The 25,582-nt window shown below is 43.4% G+C and overlaps 1 protein-coding gene across 1 annotated transcript in view; it reads right to left on the bottom strand.

Moving 5' to 3' along the window:
• mfsd2ab (MFSD2 lysolipid transporter A, lysophospholipid b) overlaps window positions 1-20,605 on the bottom strand; it is a 51,986-nt gene extending 31,381 nt beyond the window's left edge. Inside the window, exons 1-3 of the mRNA XM_043717420.2 lie at window positions 20,450-20,605; window positions 14,611-14,736; window positions 13,159-13,283 (exon numbers count right to left, since the gene is read on the bottom strand). Of these exons, the coding sequence (XP_043573355.1) occupies window positions 13,159-13,283; window positions 14,611-14,736; window positions 20,450-20,542 (344 nt within the window). The 5' untranslated portion in view covers window positions 20,543-20,605. The remainder of the gene's footprint in view (window positions 1-13,158; window positions 13,284-14,610; window positions 14,737-20,449) is intronic.
• Between the last annotated feature and the right edge of the window lie 4,977 nt (window positions 20,606-25,582).

Here is a 25,582-nt window from a genome sequence, read left to right as displayed (position 1 = left end):
ACTGCAATAGCTTGAAAAGTGTTATGCGCGGTTAAACATTGCTGATTGAAGACTGCCCAGAGTCAAGTGTCACTATGAACTGCTGTAGTAGATTAGATTCTCTACAGTATGGAAACAGGCCCTTTGGCCCAACATGTCCACACCGACCCTGCGTAGAGTTACCCACCCAGACCCATTCCCCTACTAGGTAAAAACAATGACTGCAGATGCTGAAAACCAGATTCTGGATTAGTGGTGCTGGGAGAGCACAGCAGTTCAGGCAGCATCCAAGGAGCAGTAAAATACCTAACCCCCACTCACCTATTGTACTCTACGCTACTTTCTCCCCACCCCCACCCTCCTCTAGCTTATCTCTCCACGCTTCAGGCTCTCTGCCTTTATTCCTGATGGAGGGCTTTTGCCTGAAACGTCGATTTTACTGCTCCTCGGATGCTGCCTGAACTGCTGTGCTCTTCCAGCACCACTAATCCATTCCCCTACTGTATTATTCTACATTTCCCTCTGACCAATGCACCTAACACTTTGGGCAATTTAGCATGGCCAACTCACCCAACCTGCACATCTTTGGATTGTGGGAGGAAACCGGAACAAACCCATGCAGACACAGGGAGAATGTGCGGAGTTTGCACATCACACAGCCACCAAAGTTGGGAATTGAACCCAGGTCCCAGGTGCTGTGTGGCAGCAGTGCTAACCACTGAACCACCATGCTGCACCTAACTGGCCTTGTGTTTCACATTGCAATACCTGCAGGCAGTGGATTATTCTTAACTCACTGTATCAGAGGAGATAGAGTTACTTTGAAAAAATTAAATGCTGGCACAATAGCATTATGGAAGCAGGTTAGAACAGGTACAAATTAAGAATTAATTATAATTTGCAGACCATATTATAAATGCAGGAGTAATAAAACAGAATTACTGGTGTCATTAGAAGATTGGAATGATGAACAGTTAACCACCAAAAGTAGGCACCTATCCAAGCTTGGATCAGTTTCAGATTTGGGATGAAGCAAATTAGCTGGCATAAGCTTCCAATGTTTTCTTTAAAAACATAAACATAAACATCATTAAAACATAAACATCATTAAGTTCTTTTTCTTAAAAAAATACTGAATTCCACTCGAAGTTAAGATTTTTTTCTTCAAGTTTGTTGATTACTTCAAAAATAAAGGGGATTTCTCCAGATTGCTCAAAGTGCCAGCAGCACTATCCAAACTATGAGGGACAAGGGCAGCTTCACATGGGAACACCAGGTAACTTGCAACGTCCCCTCCAAGTCACACACCATCCTGACTTGGAAATGTCTTGCTGCTCCTTCAGTATTGCAGTCAAAATCCTGGAACTCCCTTCTTAACAGCACTTATGGTATTCCCAATGTACAGACTACAGCAGTTCAAGGAAATGGCTCACCACTTCCTTCTCAAGGGCAATTCCGAATGGGCAATAAAGACTTGCTTTACCACAAAGTGTCACACTCCAACAACTAACATTTCGATCCTAAACCCTAATTTGCGACAGCAAACATCAAATAATCCCATTATATTATTGATGCCTACAGTGTGCTCATTCTGAATCCCAACATACAGCATCATGTTCAACTGTGTGGAGAGCTGAGAGTTCAAACAGTGACTATCATGGTGTACAGGTCAAATGCATTCTAAATGATTAGCTGGTGCACCTCAAAGACCACTTTTTAAGCTTGCTGTGGTTGGTTAGGCGCACTGGCAAATATACAGTGTGCACCCAACAAATTAACAAATAATTAATGGATTACAAATTCTCATTTCAGCCCCAATGCAGCCATTCCTGCAACAAGATTCTTCAGGAGATTGCCAGTGAGCTCCAGATTTGCTGAACTGCAGAGCTGCAAGGTTGTCTGGTTGCTTGCTGAGCTGGTGGGTTTGTTTTCGGCACCGTGCTAGGTGATGTCATAAGTGAGGCATTGATGTTCTGTCCCTCTTGCTGTTTATGTGACTCTGTTTGTTGTGGTAGGTGATATCATTTTCAGTTCTGTTTCTGTCAGATTGGTAAATGGGGTCCAAATCGAAGTGTTTATTGATGGAGTTCTGATTTGAATACCAGGCCTCTAGGGATTCCTGTGTGTGTCTTCGTCTGGTGATGCGACGCGTAAATAACAAGCAGAACAGAACATCAATGCTTCATCAGAGGCTCAAGGATAATGTTACCCAGCACAGTGACTAAATGTCAAAAACAAACCTACCAGCTCAGTGAGCAATCCGACAAACTGATCTACAACTTGAGCTACAAACCTTCTCCAAAATGTGCAAGGCTGCAATTTAGCAACAAAATTGTAATTGTAACATGCGATTCCACTGGACTACACCTTCTGAAGTCAGCACACAGCAGCTTCAGTTTCAACAGGGTTCTAGATCAAAACCAATCTTTAATAGACATATCCTGAATTTCCCTGGGTATTTTGGGACCCATACTCCCACTCAACTTTCTCTTGGCTTTTAATGCTAAAAATATAATCTGGAAGGAACATTTGCATTTTGAGAGCCAATAATTAAAATTACTTTTAATGAATCCAATAAAGTCAAAGAAAAAAAAAATCTAACAACACGTAACATGAAAGTTCTGCTTTGAGATTATTTGAAAGAGATTAAAGCTCAAATCAGTGTGTGTCCTACGTTTTATTCTTCTCACAAGCATCATACAAAGCCCCTAGCATCTTAGCTGGAGCCCTTAATATGCAGTGGCAATTTACTTTGGGTAAAAGTATATTCTGAAAGTCCGCAAGTCTGTTAGTTCCTTTTGATTAACATAATATACTGAGACTAAACCAGAAACGGACCAGCCTACACTACACCGATCCTCATCTACCACACAAGCAGAAATTTGTGCTGAAACATAACATTAGATTTGCTTAAAAACTGCAAAGGAGATTTGCCTGAGTTTGAAGTTGAAACATAAGTCTGTCGAGGGGTAAATGAAGTCTTGTGTTTGTCTCATGTGTTACTAATTAGGCAAAGAGGCTGTAAAAAGTCTGGAGTCTGCGGAAAGTCAACCATACAATGTTGGTTGTAGGACTCTCCATTGGAAACAGATACTCTTACCACATTACTGCTCCAAATCTTAGAAACAGAGAAGACTGTTGAGGATTGATGTATCAGCCCCGGTGGAGTTGGATTTGTTAAACTTATCATAAACATCTGGGTCTGCTTTCACACAAAACAAATCCAATATAAACTTCCTTTCCAAGCTACTGACACAGTATCTTCAAACAACTCGACATGAGTGTAGTCGAGTGTGTGGTGCTGGAAAGGCACAGCTGGTCAGGCAGCATCTGACGAGCAGGAGAATCAATGGTTTGGGGATGATGAAGGGCTTATATATGAAATGTTGGTTCTCCTGCTCCTCAGATGCTGTCTGACCTGCTGTGCTTTTTCAGCACCACGCTCTCAACTCTGATCTCCAGCATCTGCAGTCCTCACTCTCTCCTACTACATGAGTGCACACTGGCTAAAATTAGCTGTACAGATTTCCTGAAGATTGCTGCCCTCTGAAAGACACTGGGTAGATTTCCCACTTCCTTATGGCTCAGTAATTAGCGCTGCTGCCTTACAGCCCCGCAGACCTGGGTTCAGTTCCAACCTCGGGTGTCTGTCTGCGTATAGTTTGCACATTCTCCCTGTGTCTTCGTGGGTGCTCCGGTTTCATTCCACAGTCAAAAGATGGTCAGATTAGATGGACTGACCATGCTAAATTGCCCCATGATGTGCTATAGGTGGGTTAACCTAGGGTGTGATGTCCTTCAAGGGGTTGGTGCAGATTCAATGGGCAAAGTGGCCTCTATCTGTGGTGTGAGGATCCTATATAAGGTGGCAGCGAAGGGAAGGGATAATTGAGTGGGTTGGCATCAGAGAGATACTGGCTTCCTTCCTGTTACCACAGAGAAGGCAATCTGGGGACTTTTGAAGGGAGATTTGGCCAGCAGCTCATGTATGTTGAGCAGGAAGCTGGTTGAGGCCTGGAGTTCTGGCTTGAATACCAGGCCACTAGGAGTTCCCACGCATCTTTGTCTGCCCTGTCCCAGGATGGACATAAACAGCAAGCAGAACAGAACACCAATGCTTCACCAGAGGCTCACTGGTGGAGACCTTTGAGGGCCTCATCCAGCCTGGACTGCAATTACTTCTGCTCCAGGTGAGACAAGAGAAGGCCGGCCTACTCCACTGCAGACAAGCTGTTGGTACAGGGAGGGCTGCCTGTCAATCTGAACTAATTTGTGAAAGATTGAGAGACTCGGCCAAGGGTAGAGATGCTGCTGAAAACCAACCCCTTTTGCCTGCACACAATCTCCATAATCCCCTGTCCACTCCGGAACAACATCTGCCTTTTCCAGACAGTGGTGCTCCATCTGGGACACTGAGGGGGAGGTGCTCGCCTTGGGCCCCCACCACAATAATACTGGGGGTGTAATCCGGCCTCTGATTGGCATGAGCTGCCAGCCAGAGGAAAGCTCAGGGAGGTAAAAACAATGACTGCAGATGCTGGAAACCAGATTCTGGATCAGTGGTGCTGGAAGAGCACAGCAATTCAGGCAGCATCCGAAAAGCTTCGAAATCGACGTGTTAAAGATGCCCTCCAACGCATCTCGTCCACATCCCGCACCTCCGCCCTCAGATCCAACCCCTCCAACCGCAACAAGGACAGAACGCCCCTGGTGCTCACCTTCCACCCTACCAACCTTCGCATAAACCAAATCATCCGCCGACATTTCCGCCACCTCCAAGCAGACCCCACCACCAGGGATATATTTCCCTCCCCACCCCTCTCCGCCTTCCGCAAAGACCGTTCCCTCCGTGACTACCTGGTCAGGTCCACGCCCCCCTACGACCCACCCTCCCATCCTGGCACTTGACCCTGCCACCGCAGGAACTGTAAAACCTGTGCCCACACCTCCTCCCTCACCTCCATCCAAGGCCCTAAAGAAGCCTTCCACATCCATCAAAGTTTTACCTGCACATCCACTCATATCATTTATTGTATCCGTTGCTCCCGATGCGGTCTCCTCTACATTGGGGAGACTGGGCGCCTCCTAGCAGAGCGCTTTAGGGAACATCTCCGAGACACCCGCACCAATCAACCAAACCGTCCCGTGGCTCAACATTTCAACTCCCCCTCCCACTCTGCCGAGGATATGGAGGTGCTGGGCCTCCTCCACCGCCGCTCCCTCCAGACGCATGGAAGAAGAACGCCTCATCTTCCACCTCGGAACACTTCAACCCCAGGGCATCAATGTGGACTTCAACAGTTTCCTCATTTCCCCTTCCCCCACCTCATCCTAGTTTCTAACCTCCAGCAAAACTCACTTCATGATGGTTTAAAACAGAACAGTGGGTCATCTCTGTGGAATTCATTTCGAAACGCAAGGTGGCTATTTTTGCTCAGTAAAATGCAACAATACTACCGTTTGTTTCAAACAAGAGAGTCTTTGCAAACAAACATCAAACAATACAAATATCACAGGCTGGCTCCAAAGAAATGGTTTTTCCCAGGGATTTGATAACTGGGAAAAACAATTACTTTGGAATGAATCCAGAATACAATATTGAGCATGTTTGTGCCAGCAGGGAGTATAAATGGAGCACTTTTAAAATTTAAAAAAATATTTTGCGGGTCTGATTTTTATTCCAAAATTCAGTTGTCAGTTACAATCCTTCAGTTACTTCGCAGGAGACAGACTCAGGCAGTGGAACACGCTTGAGCTCTTAAACCGGCCTTTAGAAGCAGCAAGCACAGGTTACTCATCCAATTGAGAAGTACAAGCCTTTAACCAACTGTTCAAAGTTCCACCAAACCCTCTAAGTAGATTTTTCATGTTGTTATCGAGTCTCTGCCTGTCTTGGCAGGATCTCTCTCCCCTGGTGAGGCTGTTGGCTTGACATATTCCAGAGGCCTCAGAAGTCTGCATTCTGTCCTCAATTACAATGACAACTCCCATTTGGCAGCCAGGATGATGGAGCCTGGCACTATCATACTGGTCTGACATCAGAATCCCAACACCCTCTGGAAAATTCCACCACTGTGACTGATGGTTCCAATTGTTTTTGGTTTCCAATCAACTTACATATTGTAATAAATGAACCTCTCTGAATTGCATGCAGTCTGTCAGCCAAGTGTTGCCCTGCCTATGAATGCCCGATAGGCAACCCAAACGGAACTCCAGGGCAGCAGGGTTAATCCTGCAACACAAAGTCTACAAAGCTGGTCAGAAACTTCATGCCTTCAACTATCTAAAGAAACTGCCTATGATATGACTGAAAATTAAAAGAGCTGAGAGAGACTATTACAGTTTTACTGAATCAGATCTTCGAATCCCTACAGTGTGGGAGCTCTGACCTTCCAAAGAGCATCCCACCCGGTAACATTGCATTTCCTGCGGCTAACCACCCTAGACTGCACATCTGCGGACATCATGGCAATTTAGCATGGCCAATCCACCTAACCTGCCCATCTTTGAACCATGGGAGGAGATCCACACAGAGAACGTGCAAACTCCACCCAGACAGACACAGTAACCCTGAGGTGGAATCAAACCTACGTACCTGGGGCTCTGAGGCAGCAGTGCTAAACACTGAGCCACCATGCCATATTTTTGGAATCAAAAATAATTTAACTTGTAAGGGAGGTTGACTGTTCCCCTGCCTCAAAGACTTTTAGATCTGGGCTTGATCCCACTCTAAGGCTTGATGGACACAGAAGCCACCTCCATAAAGCAGCCAAACTGTGACTCCACTTTCAAGGAACTATGAACCTGCACTCTGAGTTCTCTTTGTTCAGCAACACTCACCAGGACCTTACCATTAAATGTATGAGTCCTGCCCTGTTTTACCTTTCCAAAATGCAGCACCTCACATTTATCTAAATTCAACACCATCTGCCACTTCTCAGCCCATTGGCCCATCTAATGAAGGTCCCATTGTACTTTGAGGGAACCTTCTTCACTGTCCACTGCAGTTCCAATTTTAGAGTCATCTGCAAATTTATTAAGCATACCTCCTATGTTCACATCCCAGTCATTTATATAAAACGACAAATATCAGTGGACCCAGCACTGATCCTTGTGGCACACTGCTGGTCACAGGCCTCCAGTCTGAAAAGCAACCCTCCACCAGACAGTCTTTTACCTTTGAGCGTGTTCTGTATCCAAATAACCAGTCTACCATGAGGAACCTTGCCGAAAGCTTTACTGAAGGCCATATAGATCATATCCACTGCGCTATCCTCATCAATCCTCTTTGTTACTCCTCCAACAAAACTCAATCAAGTTAGTGAGAAATGATTTCCCACGCGCAAAGCCATGACTCTATGACCAGCTGAGGTTACCATGAAGGACTCTCCTTCTCAACTGCTCCCCTCGCCTGAGGTATGGTGACCCTCAAGTTAAATCACCTCCAGTCATCTCTCTCTAATGACAGAACTGTCTTACAGTCTGGTAAAGCATTAGTGACTTGGCTGCTCAACCGTGGCTGTACACAGAAATATAAGATGTTGAGGGGCTTGGGATGTTGTTGACTGAAATACAATCAAACATTTAGATGCAGCAGTACAATACTTCCAGTGTTGTTCCAGTAACAGACTAGCTTCTTCTGGATCAACACCAGTATCCAGCAGCAAACCAAACTTTTATCAGGTTAATTATAGAATTTTGATGCAAAAACAAAACACAAACAAACATCAATTTCATTACAGTTTTACTAGTAAGTTTGACATGGATCTTTATTTTAATTGCAGGGGCTGACGTTTAAACGGCCTAATCAGAATTTCTGGCATAGTTTTTAGTTACTTTTAACGTATGAAATAGTCACCTGTGATTTCAGATAAAGTGTGGGGTATTTCCTTCCAGGTGTAAATCTTTGAACTGTCATGTGATGACAATTCAACAATCATTTTCCCATTTCAAAATGAAACTACTATCACCTAATGAAATTGGAGGCCAGTGAAGCTGCAGAAAGGTGAATATTAAGTGTCCTTGTGATTCTCTGTTGTAGGGTTTTTAAGTAATCGCTGTTCCCTTCAGTGCTGCAAAGCAAGAAGTAGTCATTTTTCAGTGAAATTTAATCCCAACTTTGGAACCATAAACAAGCACTCCAACAAAATAAATTCCACAATCCCTAAGGCTTTCCCTTGTTTTGCAACTCACCTTGCTGAGATGCATCTCCTACAGCTGAATTCCCAAAACATTTTCAGATCAGTTTCAAAACCTGCAATCTTCAGTGTGTACTAAACAGGGCCAGCAGATGCGTGGGATCACCACCATCTGAAACTTTCCTCCCAAGCCATACATCACCCTGATTTGAAACAACGTCACTACAGCAAAAACCTAGAACTCACTTCCACAACCTGCTATGTAGATCCCCCCAGTCCAGCGGTTCAGGATGGTGAATCCCCATCACCTTCGGTGCAATTAGGGACGGATCATAAATGTTGGCCTAACCAACGACGCCCACATCCCATGAACCTTTTTTTGGGATGTAGGTTTGCTCGCTGATCTGGAAGGTTCATTTTCAGACGTTTCGTCACCATACCAGGTAACATCTTCAGTGCGCCTCCGAATGAAGCTTCATCTGGAAGCTCACTGATGATGTTACCTAGTAGGGTGACAAAATGTCTGAAAATGAACCTTCCATCTCAGTGAGCAAACCTACATCCAGAACCTCAACCTGAGCGACATATCTTCTCAACACTCACATTCTTTTTAAAAAACTACGATGATGAAAGGTGAACAGCAGGCAGGAAAGTGAAAAGGTTTACTGCACAAAGGCATGTTCAGATGCTTGTTTTTACAAAGCTGACAAAAATATTGCAAGGAAGAATGGTTTTGAAACTGAACTGTGGTGTTGGTAAAATCAAAAGTCCGTTCCTACCAGGGGAGTGGGCAGGTTTGGGTTGTGAATCTGTGTGCAGGTAGGGTGGAAGTGATGGTGGTTGGATGAATGGTAGGAGAATGTTATTCCAAAGAAACCAGAACAAGATTGCGCATATAAATGCTGATCTTAAAATCTGTCCAGAGTTTTGAACTAGGTGAAAGGTGGAGGTGGGAAAAGAAAAGGGCATCCAGGAAAGAAATAGAACAAGTAATCAAATGAGTTAGGGTTTTGGTGGTGTTCTATCATGGAGCAATGGTCTGGACAGCATCCAGCCTATTGGGAGAGTGAACACAGTATTATAGGGTTTAACTTGTCTCAAACAAGTGATGTTTATAAAGCCCATCCTCACAAAGTCTGACAGAAGGGAAGGCAGGGACTTTGCTTAAACAAGCTTCAGGCTGATTTGCAACTTTCCTGCTGCTATGTTCTATGGTCAGACTGCAAATGTTACTTCGTGCCAAAGAAATGCTAAACACCTCTTCAAGGTTCTTTCAAGGGTCAAACCTCTTGTAGATATTTTACAACTAAGGTTCCTACAGGTACACTGCCAAACCTGGAGGAAGCAGTTTCACCCCAGCAAATGTTCTTGGGACATGGGTTCAAATCCTACCATAGCAGATTTTTTTCAATTTGTTCACAGGTTGAAGGCATGGCTGGCTAGGACAGCATTTATTGCCCAGAGGACAGTTCAGAGTCAACCACATTACTGTGGGTCTGGAGTCACATGTAGGCCAGACCAGGTAAGGATGGCAGTTTCCTTCCCTAAAAGGCATTTCCAACAATCGTAAAATGCATCATGGTCAACATTAGACTCTTAATTCCAGATTTTTATGGAGTTCAACTTCTACTATCTGCTGTGGTGGGATTTGAACTCAGATCCTCAGAACGTTACCTGGATCTCTGGATTAACAGTCCAGCGATAATACCACAGGTCATTGCCTCTCCTTAATGGTGAAACATGGAGGCAATAAAAGTCTGGAATAAAAGCTGGCCAAGTACTGACTATGTAACCACTGTCAGCCATTGTAAACATTCAGTGGTGTCCTTTAGGAATGGAAATCGACCATCCTTATTTGGCTAACCTACATGTGATTCCAGACCCAACGCAATGTGGTTGATTCTTAACTGCCCTCTGGGCAATTAGGGATGAAGAGAATATGCTGGCCTATCCAGTAATGTCCACATCCCATGAACAAATAGGAAATTCTGGAGTTGGTGACAGTTTACTCTAATATTGTGCATTTATTCTATGATGAATGCAGCAGATACAGTCACTATATATAATAGTAATACATGTATTTAACTGAAAACACATTCGGTTTCACAAGTTCATTTGGATTAGAGTGAGCAGACAGAGTTTCAATTGTGTAGTTGGAACGAGGAGGGAAGAAGTGCATTCACTGCTGTTGTGCCTTGCCAAAAGAAAAGGAGCCATTTACCGAGGTGCAGATGGAGGCACTATAGACAGGGTACAGGCACACAGACCAACAGCTTCAGTTGCCAATTTATTTCAGCAGGAGTCCAGCTCTGGTCTGACTCCAAGGAAGGGGCCATAATGAAGGCAACAGAATCAGAGCACGTGACTGCTGCTTCATATTTGAACAACGTGTGCCAGGAATTAGATCCTGCTGCCAAATGCACCACAGTCCCACCAGCAGTTTGTAGATTAAAAAAAACTTTCCTATAACAACTCTAACGGAACAGCGAACGGGCACAGGAAATAACTATGTTAATATCCTGGCAGGATCTACTTTATTCCGTTCTATCAGGAAGAACATGTAAAGATGCATTCACTATTCCTCAGCTAGGGCACATGCCAACATGTGCTAAAAGTGTACTGGAAACTCTCTTTACGCCTGACACTTTGTGCTGAATGTTCTCTCTAGGGCTGGGAAACAGAGATTCAAACTGTTTCTGCATCCCAACACCTCCTCTCCTGCAGTGAGCGAGTCTGCAGGGGTGAGTTTTTTTTTATATAGTGGTGCCTCCCCAGTTTTTCTGGATACAGTTTTGTTGAAGAGGTCAGACTAGAAGCCCTTTCAATTTGAGTGGAGTAGCAGGGATGTTGGTGATCAAGAAGGATAGAATTTTAAAAATCTTTTCTCATCCTAAGAAAGCAGTATTTTAAAAAGGGAAACTGGGTGGAAGTAAATGAATAACTTTGTAATTTTCCAAATTGAATTCAAAATATTGAAATTGCTCTTTTTAAACTGTATTGGGCAAGCTGGAGCTAAGGAATGGGATTCAGGGTCGTAAAATTCCTACAGTGGAGATAGAGGCCATTCAGCCCATCACGTCTGTGCTGACCCTCTGAAAAGCATCCCCCGCAGACCCCACCCCCCCACTCTATCTCTGTAACCCTGCATTTCCAATGGCCAATCCACCTAACCTGCATATGTTTGGACCGTAGGAGGGAACTCGGGCATTTGGAGGAAACCCACACAGACATGAGGAGAACGGCAAACTCCATACAGTCACCCAAAGCTGGAATCGAACAGAGGTCCTTAGCATTGTGGGGTAGTGTTGTGCTGACCCAATTATCAAAAGGCCAGTAGGATAATGACCAAGACCAAACTTTTGGTGCCACTGAAAGATGACCACTGCTCTAAGTTTAGTGTAGGTTTCCTCCGGGTGCTCCGGTTTTCTCCCACAGTCCAAATATGTGCAGGTTAGGTGAACTGGCCATGCTAAATTGCCCGTAGTGTTAGGTGCATTAGTCAGGGGTGAATGTAGGGGAATGGGTCTGGGTGGGTTGCTCTTTGGAGGGTCGGTGTGGACTTGTTGCGCTGAAGGGCCTGTTTCCACACTGTAGGGAATCTAATCTAATCTAATCTAATCTGCTCAGAAGTTGATTGCACTTAAAATGGAGTGGTCCCAAGACTAGAACAAAGAAAACAAAATGTGGCTATTGCAGATACAAAAATCGACAAGTGATGGGCAGGAAAATATTAGCTGTTCCACGAATCTTGGCCTATGTAGCTACAATGTGTTAAAGTAGAATTATTCACAACACCCACAAACTGACCAGCAACCCCAGAGTCTCCTCAGAAGGAATTTAAGCAACACTTCAGAAATTAGATCACAAAAAAGTATTCTTTTGAGGAAATGGCTCAACTGTGAATCCAGAATTCTGATTCTAAATATTCTAAAAGATAGAAATGTTCCCCCTGTCCTCCAGGATGGTGGGGATTGGAACAGAGAGAGTATAATACCTGCTCTAAATATTGGAAAAAGACCCTTCACTCAGATCTGGGAGGGGGTTGTAAAGAGTCTACATGGCTGAGTAAAACTTTAACTCTATCACAGACTGGGGGAAATTTTAGACCATCACCCTGATGAGTAATAAATTCTCTGCATTTGCAAAAACAGAACTGAATTTAAATCGAGCCATTTGTATTACAAACTCAGGAGTGCTCCAAGAATCAACATATTTCCAATAAGGGGTAGGGGTAGGTTAGACAAAAGTAATGGCTTGCAAATTTAGAATCCCCACTGGATGGAAGCAGTCCATTCAGCCCATTGAGTTCACACCAACCTTCCAAAGAGCATCCCATCCAGACCCACACCCTCTACCCAATCCCTGTAACCCTGCATTTCCCTTGGCCAATCCACCTAACCTGGACACCTTTGAATTAAAGGAGGAAACCAGAGTACCTGAGGAAACCCACACAGACACAGGGAGAACGTGTCTCCAGGCAGATAGTCACCCAAGGGTGGGATTGAACCGAAGTCCCTGGTGCTGAGAGGCAGCAGTATTAACCACTGAGCGACTGTGCCACCTGTCATATCATTAGTCATGTGGTCTATGACCTTAGTCACATCTCTTATTTACATTCATTTAGGACATTTTAAATCATTTGCATTTATGCACAGGTTCTCATTGCAAATTTCTTCTCACAATTAAAAAGGCATTTTATGATCGCAACCGACCCTCCATTATAAATCAGGTCATTGAGCTGAAACTCTGAAGGTAAACCGCTGATATTTGGTGCTTTTGTCAGTTCCCAGGCATTTGTAAGACTGAGATTCCATTCTGAACAACATTAAAGCATAACATTACGATCTACATTGAAACGTATTCAATGGGACGACATTAAGTAAGAACTGCGTGGTTCATGCGAATATGTGGACTTTAGCCCGTATGAATCCTTATTTTGCATTTAGTGAATAACTTTACACAGATAAAGGTTTCTTTACACCCTACCGCTTCTCGTCAGTAATATACAATGTGAAAATCTCAATCACAAAAACCTTCTTACCATGGCAATAGCCTCCCAAACCTTGTCCATTTACTTCTGCTTATGAGAAAACCCACAGATGGATCAGTGATGGCATCCCAGGCACGGCCAATGAAGAGGATCAAAGATGCAGATGAAGGGTGAAGCTGTGTGTTCGAAGATTACGTGAAAACAAGCAAAACAGAATAAAATGACTCATTTGTACAGTAGAAAAATAAATTGCCCTGCAGTGCAAGTTAAACATATGGCACTGTTCAGCACTACTTTGCAATAACATTTAGAAATGTCTTGATCAGTGACATTCAATGCATGTGCTAATTTTAGCAAGCATCTGTGAGCTATTATAGATTAAGTTGACTGACAAGATAGTTTCTATTATTTTTCACCTTCTCATCAATATTCTCCCTTCTCATCACGGAATTAACTCTGTGCTAAGCTACTGGTTGAGAAGTGTTCAGGATCTTTGGGCAGTCCACATGGCCATTATTCATGCAAATCTATAAAGGGCGTATTACCCTGCTACTTCATGGCCCAGTCAGCATGGCCCTCTTTCTCTACACAACCTGCATGCATTTCCATTCTCAGCAGAGCTTCTTGGAAAACAATCAGGAGGGGGAGCCTTATTTCCCTCTCAGGGAAAGCCAACTGTAATGTCCTTAGTATTTTCCACCTAGAAGTGGCCAACTGAAAACAGACTAGAAACTAAATTTAATGCATGGTTCTGGAAGTGGTATGGCTACTCAATGTATTGCAGAAGAGAGTGGAGGGAGAACATTGGAGGAAGCACCTAATTCAATCTGTTAAACAATTGCATTTGAGAATTGTTCAGTCATTTAAAACAGATTCATCTTCTTCATGAAGAAATAATTAAACTTCACCATCATCACTGAAGAAAGTCCTGGAGAAACCCAGCAGGTTTGGCAGCATTTGAAAAAGAAATAAACAGATGAGTCATACTGAACTTGAAATGTTAAGTTTGTTTCTCTCTCCAGAGAAGTTGCTTAAACTGCTGAGTTTCTGCAGAATTTTCTCTTCTTAATTCAGATTTCCAGTATCTGCAGTATTTTGCTTTTATCACAACTGAAGATATTCCTCAGCTCTGAACAGAAAAATCATTTTCTGCAATAGCTAAATGATGGATTACAAATATTTATTCTGTAGACCTCAGACAGCTTTTAATTCACCTTTAGAATACAGTTACAGCATTTGGAGGTTGAACTCTGTATTGGTCTAGACTTGTGTTCTTTTGAGGTAAGGTGTAAGGTTTCCAAATCCTAACAATTGGAAAAGACTTATCACATGTTGGAGTTAAAGTCATTTTTTGATTGGTTTAGCCCCATTCCAGTAGTGATATTCAATATCAGAAATAGGAACACCTACTTTTTATTTAATACCACTTCTCATTTCAGTCATTAACCTGAACTTAGTAATTAAATCACCACACATTGATATTACTGATTGAGTGGGACTTACCTGTGCTACATCCAACAGGTAAATTTGTAGGAAGAATCCAATGGCACATCCAGTTATCTGATAGGGTGCTCCACCAATAGCATAGCAAAGCTTATTGCATACCGATAGATTCTTTCTCACTTCCCTCTGAAAGGATAGAGTGAAATTTGCTTTAAAACAGACCATGAATTATTTACTAAGGTACATTAACAGTGTTGTGGGTGTTTTTATCCTATTTACTGTATCTACAAACTGATACCAGATCCAATGTCAATTTGTATCAATAACAGCCATTAGGTCCACATTAAACCATATGAGAACTATTATAATTTAAATGTGTTAAGTTCCCTAAAATAATTTGTAGATTACATTTGTTCTATTTTAGGGAACAAAGAATGTTTTTGCTGTGTTAATTTTCAACAACGATTTGTTTAAAACTGAGCCTCTCTTGGTAATGCCAACACACAATGGTAACATATGAATCTAAAATCCAAGTTTGATATACAGTGTGTGTTGAATTAACTGATCCAGCCAGCATCGTTAGATGATTTGTACAATCAAGTATTGTTAACTACATGAATATCTTGTACTTGCTCTGTCCACACACTTAACAGCAATTAGAAAATAATTCTATGGTGCATTTAGCACTTTGTAAACATACCTTGCAGTTAATATGGCAAGCCATTAAAATCAGGGGGCAGACTTACATTGAATTTATGAATAATTCACAATTATCTTTGACTAAACATTAAAATTAAACATTCTCCAAAAGCCAAATCCTTGGCACCTAATAATATGACATATTTTCAAACCTGAAAAGCTCCGATACTAGTTTGTGCTGTTTACAGCAGATTTACGAAGTGGCTACCAATGAAAATGGAAAGCAAGATCCTTAATATTAAATTGGGGATGGAATAACAAAGGTTCCTGCTCCTACTTGCCAATCAGTAACATGTTATAAAATGGTGCACAGCATTTGAGAATGGGGTGCACCCACTCCATCAAATACTCTGTTAATAATCTCAGGTAAAGAATACCAACATCGCTATGGTGTTGACAGCAGCTGGCGTCCATGCATCAGAATCCAATCTGAGTCAGATGTTGCTGGGTATTTTTTTTAAAAAAGGAGGCGGGGTAAGGCTTGTCAAATTGCTAACAATTGCACTTAAGAATCAAACTTTCTCATGTTACATGATGCTCTAATTTCAGTATTACACCTAATGTACCACTCTATGGGGCACATTGGAAGGAACATTATTAATTTAGGCCATTTATATCCAACATATATTGTTTATGTGAGCAAACATCATTTAGTAATAGAGCACTTGGAAATTCTAACAGGATCAGCATGGATTTATGAAAGGGAAATCATATTGGTCAAATCCACTAGAATTTTTCAAGAATGCAACTAGCAGAGTCAATAAGGGAGAGACAGAGGGTGTGATTTGCTTTGACTTACGGGAGGATTTCAGTAAAGTTCCACATAAGACACCAGCATGGAAAATTAAATCACATTGCATTGGGGTTAGCATACTGAATGTGAATAGAGAACTGACTGGCAAACAGGGAGAATACAGGAATCCTTTTCAGAGTGTTAGCCAGTGACTAGTGGGTACTGCAGTACTAGGATCCCAGCTATGCACAATGTAAATGAATGATTTAGCTAGGGAACTAAATATAACAGCTTCAAAGTTTGCAAATGACACAAATGTGGGTGAGAGAGTGAACTGTGATAATGATGCAGAAATGTTTCAGTGTTATATAGGCAAGTTGAATGAGTGGGCAAATGCATGCCAAATTAAATATAATGTGGATAAATGTGAGATTATCCACTTTGGTAGCAAAAACAGGAAGCAGATTGTTATGTGAATGGTGACAGATTGGGAACTGGAGAGACGCAACAAGACCTGGGTGGCCTTGTACACTACTTGCTGAATGAATGCAGATGCAGGAGGCAGTTAAGAAGGTAAATGGTATGTTAGCTTTCATAGCATGAGGCTTCAAATACAGGAGGTGGGATGTCTTGCTGCAATTGCACAGGGCCTTGGTGAGGCCACACACGGAGTACTGTATACAGATCTGGACTCATTATCTGAGGAAGGGCATTCTGGTTATGGAAAGGATGCAATGAAGGTTTATCCAAACTGATTGCGGGGATGGCAGGACTGACATATGAAGTGAGATTGGATCAGTTAGGACTTTATTCACTGGAGTTTAGAATAATGAGAAAGTGGATCTTGTTGAAATCCATACAATTCTAACCAGACTAGACAGGGTAAACTTAGGAAGGATGTTTCCAATGATGCGGGGAGTCCAGAACCAAGGGTCACAGTTTAAGAATTTGGCTTAGGCCACTTAGGACTGAGATTCAGATAGATTTCTTCACCCAGACAGTGGTGAGACTGTGGCCATAGAGTTAAAGTAGAAATAATCCTGGCATGCAAGATTATTACTTTAGAACCAGAAAGTGGTTGAGGCTAAACATTGGATGTTTTCAAGCAGGAGTTAAAAGGCTAAAGGGATCAAAGGATGTGGGGCAGAAGCAGGAACAGGGCACTGAGTTAGTGATCAGGCTGATGGTTGATTTATGATGCAAGGTGATGCTTATGATGTTGGGTCAATTCCAACCTCTCTCCTTGCCTGAGACATGGTGAGCCATAGGTTAAACTACTAGCAGTCATCTCCTTAATGACAAAGCAGCCTTACAGTCTGGCAAGGTTATGGGCACTTTACCTTTTACATTGAATGGCAAAGGAGACTCGAAGAGCTGAGGAGTCTACTCCTGTTCCTATTTTCAGTGTTTCCATTTCAGAAATCCTACATAACTACTCCAAGGTTAATAGCCAAATACAACCTTGTACTTTGGATATGTTTGTGATCAGTTTAGGAGAAAAATCTCAAAAGGAAGCTGGAATCCAAAAGTGAGATACAATCAAAAATAATGTGAACATTGGCAATCATCAAGCCTTAAATACTTGTGATCTGAAATAAAAAGGTTGCTTATTTTCACAAATTTCTCTGACATGCAGAACGCTGTCGAAGTAGAATAGAAATGATTCTAACATACAAGATCATTATTTTACAATCAGAAACAGTTGATTTATAACTTTCCTTTTACAATAAAAAGGGGAAAAATGGCCCCATACTCCTTATCTTTGGGCATCCAGGACAGAGGGGTGTGGGTCTGCTCCTAGACCTGGTCAAGCTGGCTATAACGAGGTCTATGCAGCAGGCTTGGGTGGGGGGGGGGGGGGGGGGGGGGGGGGGGGGTCATATCTCTAACTCTCTGCCCATCTTCTGTTATGTTGGTGCCACTGGAGAGAGAGCACCTGGTCAAGACTAGAGTGGTGCTGGAAAAGCACAGCAGGTCAGGCAGCATCCGAGGAGCAGGAAAATTCACATTTCGGGCAGGATCCCTGCATCAGGAATGAGGAATGAGCTCATTCCTCATTCCTGATGAAGGGAGTTTGCCCAAAACGTCAATTTTCCTGCTCCTTGGATGCTGCCTGACCTGCAGTGCTTTTCCAGCACCACTCTAGTCTTGACTCTGATCTCCAGCATCAGCAGTTCTCACTTTCGCCTAGAGAGCACATGATGTCCATTGATGCTCTTTAGAGAGGGACAGGCACTGCAGTGGCTACAGTGCTTTATTTCCCTCTCCAACTCCATTTTGATTTAGCCCTTTCCACACTCTTTCTCTCTCTCCCTCCCTTCCCCCCCCACTGCTCCCTCCACTCTTCCCTCCCCCCCACCTTTGACAGCTTTCATTGCCCACAACAGGCTTTGGCTGTAAATAATTAATTGGCAACATGGGTGCTTTACTGGTGGCAGTTAGTAGCTAAAAATAAAAAAAAAGTCACGGTTATTTGTTTTTTTATTCCCATCACCATTTAGTTGTGTTTGATAGCATTCCTGGTGATATCTAAAGAAGATAAGAAAGGAGAACAGGTCATTGAGCAAACTGCCATGGTTTACTCCAGGGGAAGTGAAATTGGAACATGCTCAGAAGGACACCCAACTTCCTGCTCGGTTTTAGGAGAGGGCTGGATGAGAGGGCTTCAGCGATGCAGCCGTCCACAGAGCCATACAGCATGGAAACAGATTCTTCAGTCCAACTTGTCCATGCCAACCAAAGTTTCCTAAACAAAACAAGTCCCCATTGTCTGCATTTGGCCCTTATCCTTCAAACCTTTCCTATTCATGTACCTTTTCAAACATCTTGTAAAACCATAAGATGGCAGAGCAGAAACTAGGCCATTTGGCCCATCGCATGTGCTCCACCAATCAATCACGGTTGGTAAGTTTCTCAACCCCATTCTCCCTTTGATCCCCTTCAAGAACCTCTCTTAAATGTTGTAACTGTACCTACATCTACCACTTCCTCTGGCAGTTCATGTCCCTGCCTCCGGTGCAGGAGGCCTGGACTCAAATCCAACCTGCTACAAAAGGTGTGACACAGAATCTCTGGCTAGAAAATCCGAGGGGCTGAATTGGTGCTTGACTCATCTCCTCTTGTACACCGTTCTGAGTCAAACGACCTTTTTCCCTGCCTTGTACATTGGCTAATCTTGCGTCCCAGATTTAAGGCGAGTGCATACAAACACACACACACAGGCTGAAATCTAACCTGAAACGTATGTTCCTTCTTTTGGATTCTTTACAAATCCGTTAAAAGCAACGTGTCTTATCTCACTTCTCCTTCGGTGACAACACGGCCTGTCTCCAGATCAAACAGGAATGCAAGTGGCACAGTCCCAGCCTTCAGTGAATGGCCAGAGGGAGGTACACACCTCCCAGTAACACACCAATCTAGGCAGAGTATTCACAACCCAGGCACATACCAAAGGCACTCATAGCCACGAGTTCGCCTCCCACTGCAGGAACAATCACTACCGATTTCAACCCCACAGTCCATTCTCCCTCACAACAAAACATTCTCGAATACTGAAGCTAATTTTTATTTTACCTCCACTTACTGCAGCGCTGCCGGGAGTTTTATTCCGAACTTCGCGCCCTTAACAACTTTCTTTTTAACCCCTCCCTCCCCTTTGAAGGGTTACCCATTGAAATTCATGTTTTGAATTCAGGGTTAAGTGAGTATTGTTTGAAAATACTGCGGGTTTGCGATGTGATTTCAATGTGCTCAGTCTGTCGGTGGCAGACGTTTTAAATCTCGTTTAAAATGTTGGTGGGAGAACACATCAAGCCAAGCTCTAAAGGAGAAATTGTAGAGTCGAAGGTGACCTCAGGGACTTTCAAATGACAATTCCGCCTCTTTGACCCACCGAGTAGGATCGGCCTGCCAGAGAAAGCGTTCCTTCTCACATTCTCAGCTAGGCTAGACTCGGGGTTGGAGTTACGGTTAGTTTATCAAGTTTATGGAGAGTTAGGATTAGTTCACAAATTTGAGGCCGGGGGGGGGGGGGGGGGGAAGGTTAAGGATGGTCTATAACGTTTAGGAGGGTTACTTTATAATGTTTAGGGATGGTTAAGGTTAGTTTACAAAGTTAAGGGGGTTAAGGTTAGTTTATAAAGTTTAGGACGATTAGGGTTAATTTATAATGTTTGGGAGGGCTAGGGTTAGTTTACAAAGTTTGGAGGGTGCTTAGGGTTAGTTGATAAAGTTTAGGGTGGGTGAGGGTTAGTTTACAAAGTTAAGGGGGGTTAAGGTTAGTTTATGAAATGCAGGAGGGTTAGTTTATAACGTTTAGGGTGGGCTAGGGTGAGTTTACAAAGTTTGGAGTGGCTTAGGGTTAGTTTATAAAGTTAAGGGAGCGCGGAGATTATTTTATAAGGAGATGGATTAGGGTCAGTTTACAAAGTTTGGTGGGTGGGGTGGAGGAGAGAGATTGTCTGTTACCTGTTTGAGTCTCCGCTCGTCCACCGAGACTGCCTTGGGCTGTAAGAAAGTCGCTGTCACGCCACACGTCTCGCCACCTTCTCCCTTTGCCATTCTCTACAGCACTGGGCTGTCCTCATTCACACACACGCTCACTTACTCACTCAATGATCGAGCTGTCTTTTATTTTCCCGCCCATCCGTCTTCCCCCACCTCCTTCCTCCGTACCACGTAAGCAACAAAAGACTGTGAGCTTTCCCTGTCGCCCTCCCCTCGGCTACTGACTCTGACCAAGAATTGCTCAGGAAAAGGGATGGGTGGTCCTTGACTCATGCTCAAAGCGATGACGGTGCCGGCTGGGAAACGCCGTTCCCCCGGGATGGAATGTTAACCTCGCTGGGGACAGGACTTGGGTGTCCTGGTGAAGCTCTGGGGCAGACGGCTGGACAAGGGTCAACAGAAATTGGTCAACTCCAGCGCCTTTCATTAGTGCCTCCATTGCCCCATCCCGTTCCCAACTGGACATGTCCACGCTCTGAAACTTGTCAGTTCAGAAGGTGATTCAGGCTAATGTGTCGCTAATTTGCATTTTTCTTTTAGTTTAGATTTTTTTTAATGTGGAAGTTTGCCCCCCCCCCCCCCCCCGTCCTGTGTGGTGAGCTCCACAGAATTGTTGCAGTGTAGGAGAAAGCCAGTTGGCCCACTATGCATTACCCTTCAAATGGTAACTCACTCAGTACCATTCTCCTGCCTTTCCCCTATAACTATTCATTCTTCCTTTTCAAATAACCATCGAATACCCTGAGTGAACCTGCTCCCACCACACACTCCAGACAGATCGATTGCTTGTGTGGAAAAGCTTCAATTCTTTTTAGATTCGATTCCCTACAGTGTGGAAACAGGCCCTTCGGCCCAACAAGTCCACATCGACCCTCCGAAGAGCAACCATCCATCCCTGACTAACGTACCTAACACTATGGACAATTTAGCATTGCCAATTCACCTGACCTGCACATCTTTGGACCGTGGGAGCACCCGGAGGAAAGCTACACAAACATGGGGAGAATGTGCAAACTACACACAGTCACCCCAAGTGGGAATCGAACCTGGGTCCCTGGTGTTGTGAGGCAGCAGTGCTAACCACTGAACCGCCCCAAAATTGATTTCAATCCCAGATGGGACTTGAATCCACAATCCCTGACTTAGGAGGCCAGTTCTTTATCCATTAGGCCACTGGGGCCACATTCTAAACATACTACATTCAGCTAATACCAGGTCTAAACAGCCACTCTCTCCAATAGTAATTAGATTCGATTCCCTACAGTGTGGAAACAGGCCATTTGGCCCAACAAGTCCACACCAAAGAGTAACCCAAACAGGCCCATTCCTCTAGATTTTCCCCTAACTAACGTACCTAACATTTTCTGTAATTCTTGCTTCTCTTATGTTTGTACCTGCTCATTCTCCATGCTTTCACATGGGATCTCTCTGTCCTAACCAGTGGTTTTTCCAACTGTGGTCCATGGATCCATAAGGTTGATCAAGTTCCTCCAGGGAATATCCATTAAATAATTCGGGTGGCAGTTTGGTTGTGGGCTAGGAGGTAGAAATTGCATTTATCTTATTAATTCACAGAATAAGGGGATCACTGGATAGACCAGCATCTATTAACCATCCCTAATTTGGCCAGAGAGCAGTTGAGAGTCAATCATGTTGCTGTGGGTCTGGAGTCATATACAGGCCAGTCCAAGTAAGGATGGAGGACCTGAAGGACCTTAGTGGATTTTTCCTGATAATTGACAATGGCTTCATGGTCATCATTCAATTCTTAATTCAATCTACCATGGTGAGATTCAAATCCAAGTTATGAGAACATTACCTGATTCTCCTGTTCCTTGGATGCTGCCTGACTTGCTGCGCTTTTTCAGTAACACATTTTTCAGCTCTGATCTCCAGCATCTGCAGACCTCACTTTTTCCCTGGATTAATGGGCAGCAAGCCAGTCAGCATCCGAGGATCAGGAGAATTGACGTTTCGGGCATAAGCCCTTCTTCAGGAATGAGGCTGGTGTGCCAAGTGGGCTGAGATAAAAGGTAGGGGGGGGAGGGGATTTTTGGGAGGGGCGCTGGGAATACAATAGGTGGAAGGAGGTGAGGGTGAGGGTGATAGGCCGGAGAGGGGGTGAGGGCAGAGAGATCGGGAAGAAGATCGCAGGTCAAGAGGGGATGTCCTTGGCGAAATGGGAGGGCGAGTTAAAGTGTTCAACCACGGGACGGTTGGCTTGGTTGGTACGGGTGTCCCAGAGGTGTTCCCTGAAACGTTCTGCAAATAGGCGGCCTGTCTCCCCAATGTAGAGGAGACCCCGTGGCTGAACACTTTAACTCCCCCTCTCACTCCGCCAAGGACATGCAGGTTCTTGGCCTCCTCCATCGCCAGACCCTGGCCACACAACGCCTGGAGGAAGAGCGCCTCATCTTCCGCCTAGGAACCCTCCAATCACACGGGATGATATAGATTTCTCCAGCTTCCTCATTTCCCCTCCTCCCACCTTATATCAGTCCCAACCCTCGGATTCAGCACCACCCTCTTGACCTGCAATCTTCTTCCCGACCTCTCCGCCCCATCCCCTCTCTGGCCTATCACCCTCACCCTCACCTCCTTCCACCTATCGTATTCCCAGTGCCCCTCCCCTAAATTCCAACCCCCCCACCTTTTATCTCAGCCCGCTTGGCACACCTTCCTCATTCCTGAAGAAGGGTTTATGCCTGAAACGTCGATTCTCTGGCTCCTCAGATGATGCCTGGCCTGCTGCGCGTTTCCAGCACCACACTTTTCAACTCTGGTCTCCAGCATCTGCAGTCCTCACTTTCTCCCTGGATTATTGAACTAGCAATAAGACCATTAAGTCATCACATCCCCATAAGAATAATTCACTTTCACTGTAAGTGAATGAGCCATGAGTGAGTTAAAATTAAAAGGGGGTATAGTGTCTCATCTCAGAGGGGAACACCCATGGATGAATATGGAAGCAGCACAATGATCGCCAGACAGACCCATGGAGTGAAAGGCTGATACTGAACAACATATAAGTCCAACCTAAAACCACTTTCCCAAAATGTTCACATTTATGCTATAGGTCCACTCAAATAGTTGATATCAAAAAGTAGCAGATGTGGTTTCTTAAAAGTATTATTAAAGCACTCTTTATCTGCGGAATCTTTGTGCTATGAATATTATATAATAGATTGAATTAGATTACAGTGTGGAAACAGACGTTCGGCCCAACAAGTCCACACCGACCCGCCGAAGCGCAACCCACCCACACCTCTACATCCACTCCCCACCCAACACTACGGGCAATTTAGCATGGCCAATTCACCTGACCTGCACATCTTTGGACTGTGGGAGGAAACCGGAGCACCCGGAGGAAACCCACGCAGACACGGGGAGAACGTGCAAACTCCACACAGTCAGTCACCTGAGGCGGGAACTGAACCCGGGTCTCTGGTGCTGTGAGGCAGCAGTGCTAACCACTGTGCCGCCGTGCCACCCACCATATTAGCATTTACATGGGGCTAGTGATTGTAATACCAGTTTAAACAGTGTCCTTTGACCAGAAAAAGCAATAAAATAACATAATCTATTTGTGGTATACGTAGGTTAATCATTGAATTTTCTGTCTTGCACTGGCATTTTGATACAGAGACAAAAATAACTTGGATAGTTTTTTGCTTTAAGAAATACTGATCTGTCATTCCGTCTGATTAATTTTAGGTTTTCAATCTTTGCAGTTTTTTGGTGAATCACAAGATAATCATGCTTGCCTTATTTCTTCAGGGCTCTCACAGTAATTATTTTTGTGGGTGCAAAATGCATTCATAGTTTAAAAAAAACAAACATTTGACCACTCAGCTTAAATAACACCCAAACGTTAGGATCACGCTACTTTAATAGACATTTGGATAGGAAAACAGCCTCGGTATTGAAGATAAAGATAGATGAGACAGTAGAAAAATGGTGAGGTCCACACTTAAATGAAACTGTTCAGAATGCTGTTCTATTTCAACAATTTTATTAATTAGTTATTGAAGGACAGAAAGTACGATTTAGAAAAACATCACAGATAAACATTGCATGGTTGTTTTGGTCTCTATACTGACAGTTAGAATTTGGTGTTTTCAGTATGTGGTGTTATAGAGACTGTTTTAGGTTTGTATAAAACGTTTACAAAATACATCTTTCAAATGCTTGGAGATTCATGCTGGAAAGAAAGGGTTGATAAAGGTGTTCCATGTTCTTAAAACCCTGTGAATATTGAGTTGGGATAACTGGCAGGATGATTTCAATACTACAAAGAGTATTCTTGCACCACAGGAGAATCAATAAAGTTAAATAGCAGACCAACTGGTCGTAGTAATAAGTTAGAGGCAGGTGGTTGTGAGAGAGTCTGTGCCTTATAAAAATGTTTTTATGACATTGTGTACGTGGAATTATACAAAACTTACTTTACCAGAGTAATGCTGAAAAAAAGACACATTGTCAAAGTTAACACTTTGTTCTGACACAAAAGCAACTCTAGTTTGCAAAGATTTAATGTTATATGCTAGAATTATTGACAAATTCAGAACTTTAATATCAAGTGTGAAACAGTACATTTAAATTTTTATTGAAATCACATTTGATGGAAACCTTTGGTTAGAGACAAAACAGCTGGAATTAAAAGAGCTGAGTATCCTTATCTGGCATTATTGGCAATACAGCAGCAAATACAATGCAATGGTTCTAACAATCTGATAACAGATGTATATTCATGCCAGCTGCAACCTTGGCTGAAGATTAGTTTTATAATTAACAATTACTGAGGAGAGGAAAATAGCTTGACAGAAGAGACGCTGCAAAATTAATGTTTGCACTGAAATTCACAGCATACGTATATTTTTACATTGTTGACATCATTCACCTGCTGTAATATTTACTAGGGCATTATTATGATTGTGGTTTGATTCTTAGAGATAGGGTAATATGATACTGGCATGTTGTTCATCACTTCCTGTATCTGCCTCCTGGGAACAGTACACATCCTTTGTAATTTAAAATGTTTATTCCCAATCCTGATCATCTTCAAACTTCCTGAACACTGCTGTGGCAACACGT

This window comes from Chiloscyllium plagiosum, unplaced genomic scaffold (genome assembly GCF_037043375.1).
Source record: "Chiloscyllium plagiosum isolate Xiang-an unplaced genomic scaffold, Cpla_swu_hap1 HiC_scaffold_30, whole genome shotgun sequence".
NCBI lineage: Eukaryota > Metazoa > Chordata > Chondrichthyes > Orectolobiformes > Hemiscylliidae > Chiloscyllium > Chiloscyllium plagiosum.
The sequence above is the reverse complement of the archived record's forward strand: the minus strand, read 5'-3'. Positions and strand labels throughout refer to the sequence as shown.